The sequence below is a fragment of the Linepithema humile genome, chromosome 4, assembly GCF_040581485.1.
Source record: "Linepithema humile isolate Giens D197 chromosome 4, Lhum_UNIL_v1.0, whole genome shotgun sequence".
NCBI classification, from domain to species: domain Eukaryota; kingdom Metazoa; phylum Arthropoda; class Insecta; order Hymenoptera; family Formicidae; genus Linepithema; species Linepithema humile.
In genome coordinates, this window is record NC_090131.1 from 10,517,586 (window position 1) to 10,530,828 (window position 13,243).

The 13,243-nt window shown below is 39.5% G+C and overlaps 2 protein-coding genes across 2 annotated transcripts; both read right to left on the reverse strand.

The window, feature by feature from the left end:
* Positions 1-4,412: 4,412 nt before the first annotated feature.
* Positions 4,413-4,940, reverse strand: LOC136999332 (uncharacterized). The gene has a single exon (XM_067353044.1). The coding sequence runs from the start codon at positions 4,938-4,940 to the stop codon at positions 4,413-4,415; it is 528 nt and encodes a 175-aa protein (XP_067209145.1).
* Positions 4,941-5,058: 118 nt separating this feature from the next.
* On the reverse strand, positions 5,059-9,646 carry LOC105669264 (uncharacterized). Its single transcript, XM_012362135.2, has 3 exons — positions 9,606-9,646; positions 6,264-7,754; positions 5,059-6,022 (listed from the first exon to the last, which is right to left on the reverse strand). Exons 1-3 carry the CDS (start codon positions 9,644-9,646, stop codon positions 5,059-5,061), a joined length of 2,496 nt encoding a protein of 831 aa, XP_012217558.2.
* Between the last annotated feature and the right edge of the window lie 3,597 nt (positions 9,647-13,243).

Genomic DNA, 13,243 nt, shown 5'->3' on the forward strand with positions numbered 1-13,243 from the left:
TTTTTAATCAAATAATGCACGCTCGCATCGAATGTTACTAGATGCACGCTCGCACCGTTCACTTATAAATTGTTTTGTCTTTTAATTTGCGAATTCTCCGAAACAAACGCACACTTGCGCGGTCGAAAGAACTCTCTTTTTCCGTGTTTGCCTCTCTTTGCTTGCTCAATTCAAACTGACTCCGAATCAACGGCTTATTTATTTTGCCTTCTTTTATACTCTAGATGGCCTTTTATGTTTTCGATATACAGGTGGCCTACCGACTAGCTTACCACATATGTATTTACATATCTCTATTACCTATACTCTTACACAAGTAGCATCCATTTACCGTCTGTTGTGTCGGCTCGGTGGAAGGGAGACGTTCGCTCTCTTCCATTTGTTGAACGGCCGAGCTCACACGGATACATGACGTAGCGCTTCTGGAGGTTGTGTGAGGCAGCGAAGCCGGGACCGCGGTGGAAAATATCGCATCACTGATGCTACGCAATGGAGGTATAAATATTTCTGCGAGAACAGTAAGATACCGTTTAAATGCTGCACATATTTACTCACATCTTGCAGCAAAAAAAATTGAATTAAAACCGGAACATAGAATGCAAAGGACGCAATTTGCCAGAGAATATTTGGACACAACTCAAGAAGAATGGAATGCTGTCGTATGGATGGATGAGAAAGTTTTTTCATCTACAGAAAATGGGCGATATTGCGTCCAGATGGAGAACGTTTGAATCCTAAATACGTTCTTCCATCAGGATATAGTGGAAGAATATCAATAAGATTTTGAGGAAGTATGACTTCTACTGGATTACTAGATCTTGCAGAAATAACACCAAGAATGAATGCCGAAGAATATGTAGAAATATTAGAAGAAGTATTAAAATCCGGTATCAGACGCGTCTACCCAGAAGAACAATACCTGATAATAAAAATAGTACAAGACAATACAGAAGATTCGATGTCCAGCAAAATCTTCGAATTTAAACTCGATAGAAAATGTTTGGGGCCAGATGAAGTCTTGTAGATAGCTGGTTAATAACTAGAGAAGCCTTAAGAAATGTGCACAAAAGAACCAATTATCTTTGTGACCAGACTGTTTCCTGAAACAAAATAAGTATCAATATTATTAAAACATGTATTTAATATTTACACTTTCTTTTTCTCTTATTTTTATTTATATACTAACACTTACTATATTCAATATTTCATCAACATGTTGATACACGTTTACTGATCAATAGAACCTATTTTAATCAGCAAATAGTGTTTCTGAAATACAAAATAAGAATTAAAATTATTAAAACATATGTATTTATTTATATTTCTCTTTGATTAATTTTATACTGCTATACTTACTAATATGGTATCCAGTATCCATCGCTTGCGATGACTAATTCTAATCGTCTTCGCATTGAGTTTATTAAATTTTGCGCATAGTCCGGTTGCAAAGATAGTTCGTTCCACACTTGCTGCACATGATTCCTTAACGCTTCTCTAGTTTGTAATTGGCCAGCTATCCACTTTCCTTCATTTGGGCCCAAACATTTTATATCGGATTTAAATTCAGAGATTTTGCTGGCCATGGCATCTGCTAGATATCCGGATTTGCATCAAATGATGCTTGGACTAATCTGGAGGTATGAACGGCACTATTGTCTTGTATTGTACTATTTTTATTATCGGGTACTGTTCTTATGAGTAGACGTGTCTGATACCGGGTTTTAATACTTCTAATATTTTTACGTATTCTTCGGCATTCATTCTTGGTGTTATTTCTAAAAGATCTAGTAATCCAGTAGAAGTCATACTTCCCCAAAATCCTATTGATATTCTTCCGCTATATCCTGATGGAAGAACGTATTTAGGATTCAAACGTTCTTCATTTAGACGCCAGACGCGAAATCGCCCATCTTCTGCAGATGAAAAAACTTTCTCATTCATCCATACAACAGCATTCCATTCTTCTTGAGTTGTGTCCAAATATTCTCTGGCAAATTGCATCCTTTGCATTCTACGTTTTGGTTTTAATTCAATTTTTTTTGCTGCAAGATGTGAGTGAATATGTGCAGCATTTAAACGGCGTTCTCGCAGAAATATTTATACCTCCATTGCATAGCACTGTAGCTGCTGCATCAAACGGATTTTCGTCTATTCTTCTAACAATTTTTTGATCTTGTTCTGGTGTTGTTTTCTGCGGACCCTTGTTGTTTTTTCGATAATCTTCTAAATTATTTACTCCTCCTTCTTCATATTTTCTTATCTATAATGCAACCGTTCGACGGTTACATTCCATAATGCGCGCAATTTCTGTTCTATTATGGCCTGCATGGTAAAATCTAATTATCTTGCCCCTGTCTGCTGGTTTTAAATTTTCAAAGATATTTCGCTGCATTATAAATTTTTTGCTCAAACTTTAATTATTTGTATGTGTTACTATGACAACATATAATTACACAAGGTGTCTACATGAAATGTATATATAAAAGATGTATAAAAGATAAAATATTATTGTATTTAAAATTTTTTATTTGTATTAAAATTGTGTTAATAAATGTTTTATTATATATATAATATTGTTTTATTAACTTTAATATTATAAATAATTATATATAAATAATTATAAATATAATATAATATAATAATTATACATTTTCCTGTCTGTCCACATTTTTCTGAATTAGATGAATCTGTGTCCATAAAAATTCATATCATAGTTAATAACAAATTATGAATAATGTTAGAATCTGATATTGTGAAAGTTCTTTATTGATTAAAAGACAAATAAGGAAATAGTAATACAAAATAAACGCTTGTGTACGGAGACCCGAACTATTTAGACCGAAGGACGCGAACAGACTAACTACGCGACGACGCATAACTGAAAATATAACGCTGTCCGAAAAACAAAAGAATGTATCAGTAGTAGCTCGCTCTCGTGATACTTATCGATAACTTAATACCTCGCGCTTCGGCAAGCTCTAATAGAGATTTGTAAAACTTACTTTAACAAATAAATTACATTAATTAAATCAATTAATTAATAAAAGTAATTAACAAATTAATTGGTGCAAAGAAAACGCATTAAGTCTTTAAGAAAAAGTATGCAATTTGCAATGTGCAGCTGCGTACTTTTTCTTAAAGTCAACTATACGTTTTCTTTTCACCAATTGATTTGTCTCATTATTCTGTGCATAAAAGTATTACGGTAAGATTATTGAAAACTAATATGCAGTAGCTTTTTTAGCATGAAGCAGTTTTTCTAAATAATAACAGTTTTGTGATTAAATTTATTTTAGTTTTATATTGCCATATGTTAAAATGTAATTAATTTTTACTTACTGTAGCAGACTGCGCGATTTTGCAGTGAGCAAGCGGTGAGCTTTATCGACAAGTAGGATGGCGGTAGGTCCCGAATTGAGCCACGCGAATTGAATCACAACTGACTTATTTTATTTTTCGACAATTACAAAAATTAACACAAGCTACACTGAATACAACTTATTTCTCTTCTCGCAGGCAACGAGAATCGGCCGTGGCAGAATATCGGCAGTGGGCCGGGCAGAGCGCGACCGACGTATTCTTTTTACGAGCGAAATTCGCGTTACGTTCGGCGGTTATCTCGAAGTGAGAGCGCGCGCTTCTCGCACGCTGCTTTTATAGCGCGGGATCCTTCGAGAAGGATCCAGATTTCTTGCGAAGCCGGCGAGTTTCCGGTGACCGTTTTTATTTTTTCTGTCGCTTGTTTTGAAAGTGGCTTGTGTGATCAAAATATTATCACTGACCACTTTCAAGCGACCGTTTAGTGGCCGCCCGCGATTAGGCGCCGGCTGCGTGACGTTGTCGAGCGCGGTTTTTTCAAGCTCACTCAGGCGTATGCGCGTGTACGCAGCATGTGAGGTCTCGAACATCCCGCCCGTCTCGCCAGGTGCGCTTGGCGAGTTCCGATAACCAGCGTGGCGCGGATCTTGATTGATAGTGAGATTTATCCGAGTTCACGAGGGTGGCTAGTGATGTACCCGGCGGGCGAAATGACGCGTCGTGATGTGAGGCTCCACGGCTGTTGACCAGGCAGAAAGGGGGAAGGAATTGGGCCGAGCTAGTGTGAGTACAAGATTACCTTTCACACCGAACCTAGCTTACTAATGCGCTGTCTTGCCTTTGATGTTGTGGTCAGCTGTTCCCGATGCGGTGAGGGGGTGAGTCAAGGCGATCAGCGCGTGCGCGGTCTACCAATATCGCGTGGCTGAGTCGCGGTGAATTTGGCTGTCAAATGATGCTTTCTCGCAAAGCGTCGGCAAGAGTCCGACTTGCGCCCGGTGGTACGTGTTAATTTTCAGTACGCAAACGCGCGGAGCCCCCTTTTGTACATTGATAGCCAAATGGTTTTTTTTTCTCAGGATGCTCTTATGTTTCTACGAGCGCGATGGACGCAAGAACGCCTCGCGAGACGGCTCTAGCGCATCGTCGCCGGCCGTGGCATCGCAACTCGGCAAGAGAATGAGTTTGGTGATCGGCCGGATAAGCTCGGATGCGGCAGTGCGGATTGTGACGACGCGAACCCGACCATCCTCCCCCGGATGAGTGCGGACGATGCGAGCGAGGGGCCATCTTGTTGGTGGCGTGTTCTCGTTCCGGATGAGGTACAGTCGTCCGAGCTCGAAGCCGGCCGCTTCTCTCCACCACTTTGGCCGATGGACCAGGGCGTGGAGGTACTCCTTGGACCACCGATCCCAAAAATGATCCCGTATCTGTTGCAACAGCTGCCATCGTGCTAGCCTGTTACTTGGCAGGTTCAGCGTCGGCTCGGGTACAGCGGTCATGGCTGATCCGATTAGGAAATGCCCCGGTGTGAGGGCGGCGACGTCGTCAGGATCATTGGAGAGCGCCTGGAGTGACCGTGAATTTAGGCACGCCTCGATTTGGGCAAACAGCGTGGCCATTTCCTCGTAGGTCAGCGTCGACTCTCCCAGTACGCGTTCGGAGATGGTGCTTGAGGGACTTTACGGCCGCCTGCCATAGGTCCCCAAAGTGGGGGGCTGCCGGCGGGTTGAATCGCCACTAAATTTGGTCCGCGGTCAGCTGTCCGACTATTCGTCGTCGCTCCGGGCTACTGGCGGCGAACAACGCTCTCAGCTGCGCATCGGCTCCGACGAAGTTTGTCCCGCAGTCGTTATGGATGGTGCGGCACAATTCGCGCCTTGAGACAAACCGTCGAAGGGCCGCCAGGAAAGCATCGGCAGTGTAGTCCGATACGACCTCCAGATGCACAGCCCTTGTGGATAGGCAGACGAATACGGCGATAAACGCCTTGTACGCCTGGCGTCCGCGCCCTTTGCTCGTCCGCAATTGAATAGGGCCGGCGTAGTCGACCCCTGTGTTGAGGAAAGGTCTAGCCGGCGTCACCCGCAGCCTCGGGAGATCGCCCATGAGTTGCTGAGGAACGGCCGCCCGCCATCGCACGCAAGTAACGCAACGCAGGATCAGCTGCTTGACCAGGGATCGCCCGCGAGGGACCCAGTAGCGTTGCCGGACCAGCCCCAAGGTCATCTGGACTCCATCGTGCAACGATCGATGGGACGCCTCAACGATCAGCCGGGTGAGGTGAGAGTCACCAGGGAAAATGATCAGGTGCCGCTCATCGTAGGCGAAGATAGCGTGCTTAATTCGACCTCCTACTCGGAGGATGCCCTGCGGATCTAAGAAGGGACTAAGACGAGTCAAGGTATTGGATTTAGCGAGAATACGACTTTGTTTAATGATGTCTAATTCTGCCTTGTATTTTTCAGCCTGTACCCGAAGGATCCAGGCCGTCTGAGCAGCGTTGATCTCGGCTACTGACAGGGTGTCGCCAAGTCGATTAGAGTCTGCCTTCGGTGCCGTGATCGTCTCGGTTGTTGGTCTCGACCGTAGCCACCGTCGATGCCAAGCGGTCACACGGAGTAACCGTTGGAGGGAGGAAAAACGCAGCAGCTCCTCCGGTTCCTTCGACGGTGGGGGCCCAGGTCGAGCCGCGTGAGTTTGGCTTCAAGCGTTGGGCAGGTCGGCATCAGGAGACAAGCAGTCCAGAGCCGGCCACGACGAAGGTGTCGTGCGAATCCAGAAGGGACCCTGCCACCAAAGCTGATGAGTCACCAGCTGTCCCGGCGAGACGCCTCGTGAGGCGCAATCGGCTGGATTCTCTCGGCCCTGGACGTGATGCCACAGCGCGTGAGGCGCGGTGGTCTGTATCTCGGCCACGCGGTTAGCGACGTAGGTCTTCCAACGAGACGGGTGCTTTCGAATCCAGCCTAGAGCGACGGTGGAATCCGACCACAGATGGACTAGGGTCTTGGCAGGCAAGCTCGAGCGTAGCTTGGAGGCCGGATGCGAGGCGCATGAGCAACGCGGCGGCACAGAGCTCCAGGCGGGGTAGCGAGATTTGCTTGGTAGGAGCAACCTTGCTTTTTGCCGCTATGATGCTGGTGTGCCAAGACTCACCGATTGCTGTCCGTAAGTAGACGACGGCGGCGTAGGCGCGCTCGGAAGCGTCCGCGAAACCATGAATCTCCACCCGGGCACCGGGATCGCAAGAGGTCACCCACCGAGGGACGCGAAGACCCTCCAGCAGCGGGAGCTCGGCCTGAAAGTCAGCCCACTGACGGGAGAACTCCTCATCGAGTGGCGTGTCCCAGTCGAGACCCTGAAGCCAGGTGGACTGAAACTCGATCTTGGCTATCACTACTGTGGGGGCCAACCAGCCTAGTGGATCGAACAGCTTAGCGATGAGTGACAAGACTGACCTTTTTGTGATAGTGCCAACTGTAAGTCTTCGAGTAGCGAAAGAAAACTCATCGCTGCTGGGGTGCCATTGCAGGCCGAGAGTCGAGTGGCTTTCATGTGGTCGCCAGTCGCGCTGCTCACGCTGCATCCTGTGTTCGGCAGGAACGTCAGCCAGGAGCGAGGGTTTATTTGCCGACCACTTTTGCAAGGGGAACCCGCCCGCCGTACAGAGGCCTGTTAATTGGCGTTGGAGATCTCGCGCCTCGTCGAGGGTGGCCGCGCCTGAGAGGACGTCGTCCATGTAGACGTCGCACCGAAGGGCGCTCGCTCCCAGGGGATATTGCCCAGCCTCGTCCTCAGCGAGCTGTCGAAGTGTCCTCATGGCGAGGAAGGGGGCGCACGCCAGACCGTAAGTCACAGTGTTTAATCGGAAGTCCCCCATGTTGCCTTGCTCGTCATCTCGCCAAATTATTCGCTGCAGGTCGCGATCCTCGGGATGCACAAGGATTTGCCGATACATCTTCTCCACGTCGGTGGCAAGGACGTACCGGTGCAGTCGCCACCGCAACAGCACATTGGCGAGAGGGGGGAGCAGGTTCTGCCCCACCAGTAGATGTTGGTTTAGTGATGTACCGGAGGGGATCGTCGTTGAGCCGTTGAATACGACTCGAATTTTGGCGGAGGCGCCAGACGCGCGCATGACCCCATGATGCGGGAGGTAGCTCGTACACTCCGCGTTGGGATCGGCCGGGTCCACCTTCGTCATGTGGCCCAGCTCCTCGTATTGCCGCATGAAGTCGCCGTAGAGCTGACGCAACTGTGAGTCTCGGGCAAACCGCCTCTCCACGCCATGTAGGAGCCGCACGGCTGCTCGGCGCGTGGCCGACAAATCGGGCAACGGAGCCGCGATGGGGAGCGGAAGACCCGGGTTCAATTCCCGGCTTAGCCACTCGCGACCTGATATTTTTTCTCTCTTCCTTTCTCTCCAATAATTCCTATATGTAAGTAAATGTTTCTCGATATGAGAACAATATACTTATAATTTCGTACACATACGTATCTCGATGTGAGATCGGTGTACAATTTAACTGTCTCTTGTAGATTAATTTATTAAAAAAATAATTCTTTAAGAAATTAAATTAAAAATGTTGCACTAACATCCTGCGATGGCTCTGGATGCCCCTTCTATTATATTTGTTTATTTTTTATATTTAATTGTGAAAACCTCAAAAATTGTCAAGAAATTGTAACTGAAATTCATGAATGTAAGTACAATTCTAGGATCCACTCTTAAAAAAGGCATGAGAAGTCGATAGTCGAATATATCGAAATCTCGAAAGTATCGAAGTGTATTGTTGCAGTTTTATCGCGACGCTGATTGGTTATCTCAATGTCATATGCAAAAAATATATTTTGACAGTTTATATTTAAATGGTTGTCAAAACAATATTGATCATGTCCAAAAAATATATTTTGACAGTTTATATTTAAATGGTTGTCAAGGCAATATTGATTAGCAATTTATAAATGTTTCTATGACAATTGTTTACATTACCTCAAGCTGTCAAGTTGTATCCAGTCTTAAAAAAGGCATAATAGATCGATACTCAAATGTATCGAAAGTCTCGAAGTTTATTGTTGACACTTTTCCGCGTCGCTGATTGGTTATCTCGAGAACCATGAGAACTAAATAACTTCGTCCTGGTTACCAAATATTTGGTGATGGGAACTAAATAATTTCGTTCTGATTACCAAATATTTGGTGATGGGAACTAAATAATTTTGTCCTGATTACCAAATATTTGGTGATGAGAACTAAATAATTTCGTCCTGATTACCAAATATTTGGTGATGGGAACTAAATAATTTCGTCCTGATTACCAAATATTTGGTGATGGGAACTAAATAATTTCGTCCTGATTACCAAATATTTGGTGATGGGAACTAAATAATTTCGTCTTGATTACCAAATATTTGGTGATGGGAACTAAATAATTTCGTCCTGATTACCAAATATTTGGTGATGGGAACTAAATAATTTCGTCCTGATTACCAAATATTTGGTGATGGGAACTAAATAATTTCGTCCTGATTACCAAATATTTGGTAATGGGAACTAAATCATTTCGTCCTGATTACCAAATATTTGGTGATGAGAACTAAATAATTTCGTCCTGATTACCAAATATTTGGTGATGGGAACTAAATAATTTCGTCCTGATTACCAAATATTTGATCCAGTAATTTGGGAACGCTTCTCCAGTGCAGTATCCAGCAAAATAGCGGCCACTGGATACTGCACTGAGTGAGACTAAATGGGAACGCAGCCATAGTTTGATAGCTTGATAGCAAAGGTTATTTTGACGGTTATTTAAAATAAAAAAAATTTATCTAAATATTTAGATTTCCTAATTATTAAATTACTATAATAAGTGTGCGCGCGCAGCGCGCGCCTGTATTGTTCTAGTCCACTCTTAAAAAAGGCATGAGAAGTCGATAGTCGAATGTATCGAAATCTCGAAAGTATCGAAGTGTATTGTTACAGTTTTATCGCGACGCTGATTGGTTATCTCAATGTTGTCATGTGCAAAAATATATTTTGACAGTTCATATTTAAATGGTTGTCAAAGCAATATTGATTAGCAATTTATTGATTAGCAATTTATAAATGTTTCTATGACACTTGTTTACATTTTCAAAAGCTGTCAAATTGTACTGACGTATTCTCTGAAAACGCATTTTTTTAAAAAGAGTGAAAAAAGAGTGAAAAAGTGAAAAAAGGAGAAGGAAAGGATAAAAGGGAAAAGTAAAAAAAAGGTAAGTAATAATTTTAAAAATTCTCATACCTATAGCGCGCACCACTTCCAGTACATGCTTTCTTCTCCATGCACGCTGTTCTTTATGCTTCTTATTAATACTTTTTGTCTCTCTCAAATTGACTTTAGAAAAAAATTTTTAAATTTAAAACTACATTTTCTTGAAAATAATATTTATTTATATTCATCTACGTAATTTACGTACTCTGTACGTTTTAAATTTTAAAATATGTTATTTTTATCCCAAAATTACCATGAATAATGTCGCATAGCGCGGATACATATACTATTGTTTCACGTCTATCTCAGAATTCGTGATGCTTATCTACGAATGTGTTTAATACTGTTTGTTGACGTAATTTATCGGCGCACAGATAAAATTTTTTCATCAATAATGTAAGTGATTTTCCAAGGTAATGTATGTTTTAGGCAACTGCGTTTAAATTCTTCAAACATATGTTTTAAATTAAATAGTAGGAATTAAATATTTTAATAAATATTATATTAATAATTTTCACACACTAAATTTTAGTTAAATTTTTCAAGATAAAGTCTATATTGAATATTAGGAATATAATTAATCAATTTAAACATTGTTAACTTTATCTATATGCAATTTGTGAAATGTAGTGTATTAATGACTACGCAAAATGAAAATATTACGTAAAAATGGAAAATAAGATAAAATTTTAAATTGATCTCAATTCTCATTAGTATATTACACGGTTCTTATTTCCCGTTAAAAAAAAACATTAGTCTAATTATGCATATTGCTGAGGTCATCATAATGTTGCAATTTCAAGTATCATGCTAATGAAGAAAGATAATTACTAGAGATTATCTTGTAATACGTTTATATATCAACTTTTAATTTTATCGAATTTATATTATTGTTTAAAATAAAAAAATATGTGGAGTAATTCTTTTTATGTGCACTGGATAACTATTAAAACATCACAATAAGTATAATATAATATAAATATGTGAAGTGTATTGCAATATGTAGCTTTAATGCAGCAATGAAACATATAATTTCCACGATAGCTAATGAGAATTAATAGATAACATAAATTCATAACTACATTGAACATATATTCTGTGCTGTACGTGCGTGAATGCATACTTACATGCAATTAAATTTTCTTAATAACTCTTAATAAAAAAAGGAAATATTTTTGACTAACTGAATACAATATAACATGAAAAAATTGTTTATTCATATAACTCATTTTCGCGATTGGTTGGTTTTTATATATATACATATACATTGCAAAATGGACAATATTTAAGATATTGCATTTGTTAAAACTAATATTTTATTTTTTGCTAAAGTTTTAGTAATTTTAACAGAAAAATTTGCTAAAGTTTTAGTTTTTTTAACAGAAAAATTTAAAAAATTAAAAATTAAAATTTTTAAAAAATGAATTTTAACAAATATTATCTAGCAATTGCAAATATCTCTCAAAGTCGATCTCTCAAATGGAGATTGTTGTTTGTATGAAATTAAATCATCAATGTATTTTAATTTCATACAAATAAGAATCTTTATTTAAGAAATCGACTTTAAAAGATATTTGCAATTGCTCGATGATATCTGTTAAAATTAATTCCTCTAAACATTTTAAATAATGTACGTATAAATAATAACAAGAAGATAGCAAATAATTTCAGTATTAACGATTTTATGCTTTGATTTATGTATAATATTTTTTTTTACATTGGCTGGATAGCTTAATATTAAAACGGTTTCAGCATTAAAATAGTAAATAGAGTATCAAATTATAATTATTAGCTCAATATTAAGCTATCCAGGCAATGTAAAAAAAAATATTATGCATAAGTCAAAGCATAAAATCATTAATGCTGAAATTATCTGCTATTTTTTTGTTATTATTTATACGTACATTATTTAAAAATTTTAGAGAAATTAATTTTAACAGATATCATCGAGCAATTGCAAATATCTTTCAAAGTCGATCTCTCAAATGAAGATTGTTATTTGTATGAAATTAAAGTACATTGATGATTTAATTTCATACAAACAACAATCTCCATTTGAGAGATCGACTTTGAGAGATATTTGCAATTGCTCGATGATATTTGTTAAAATTAATTTCTCTAAAATTTTTAAACAATGTACGTATAAATAATAACAAAAAAATATTATGCATAAGTCAAAGCACAAAATCATTAATGCTGAAATTATCTGCTATCTTTTTGTTATTATTTATACGTACATTATTTAAAAATTTTAGAGAAATTAATTTTAACAGATATCATCGAGCAATTGCAAATATCTTTCAAAGTCGATCTCTCAAATGAAGATTGTTATTTGTATGAAATTAAAGTACATTGATGATTTAATTTTATATACAAATAACAATCTCCATTTGAGAGATCGACTTTGAGAAATATTTGCAATTGCTCGATGATATTTGTTAAAATTCATTTCTTTAAAGTTTTTAAATAATGTAATTATGTACTTGAAATTTTAAAGAAATGAATTTTAACAAATATCATCGAGCATTTGCGAATATCTTTCAAAGTCGATCTCTCAAATGGAGATTGTTATTTGTATGAAATTAAATCATCAATGTACTTTAATTTTATACAAAAAATTAATAAAAAATATTTACTTGAATCAAATAAATATTTACTTGATTTTAATAAATATTTACTTTAATCAAAGAAATATTTATTTGAATCAAAAAAATATTTATTTGATTCTAATAAATATTTGCTTGATTTTAATAAATATTTACTTAAATCAAGAAAATATTTACTTGTATCAAATAAATATCTATACTTGATTCTAATCAAGAGACACGGTAGTGTCTCGCGCCAAGTTCACGCGCAGCGCAAGACCGACCGTGTATCTTTACGCGAGCCCGAAAGTTGAGACGAGCCGAGATTATCGGATCTCAATAACGGCTGGGCCGATTGAGTTGTTATTAGGCTCAATCGATAGCGCATACCCAAATTATATAAGAAAAGTATGCTTGTTTTTACTGTAGGTGCTGTAGAAAAAAAGTTATAATAGTCCAAAGTCGAAATGTATAAAATAGTACGATAAAAATGTCCAGCTAAAATGTCCTGCTAAAATGTCCATGTTCCGATTTCTGACGTTAGGTGCGCTGATGGCGCTGAGAAGCCGCGCGGCGCGCGCTTACGTTGGCATTTGCATTTATTTATCAAGAAACACGGTAGTGTCTCGCGCCAAGTTCACGCGCAGCGCAAGACCGACCGTGTATCTTTATTACGCGAGCCCGAAAGTTGAGACGAGCCGAGATTATCGGATCTCAATAACGACTGGGCCGATTTAGTTGGTAATAGGCTCAATCGAAAGCGCATACCCAAATTACATAAGAAAAATATGCTTGTTTTTGCTCTGTGTGCTTTATAAATCAAGATATATGCATCCAAAGTCGAGAAATCTAAAAAATCATCATTTTTCTCGGATGTCACGCTAAAATGTAACGCATGTCTTATTGGTCAGCGTCGTCAGCACGCAACCAATCAGAACGCACTCAACTCAGATTTCTAATATGGCGGCGCTCAGACCTGTCAGCTCGCAGCTTTGATGATATTAATTAACGTTGATATAATTAATATCGGTCGTAAAATGTATATATAACGTGTTGTGGAGACGAATAAAGATAGTGTATATA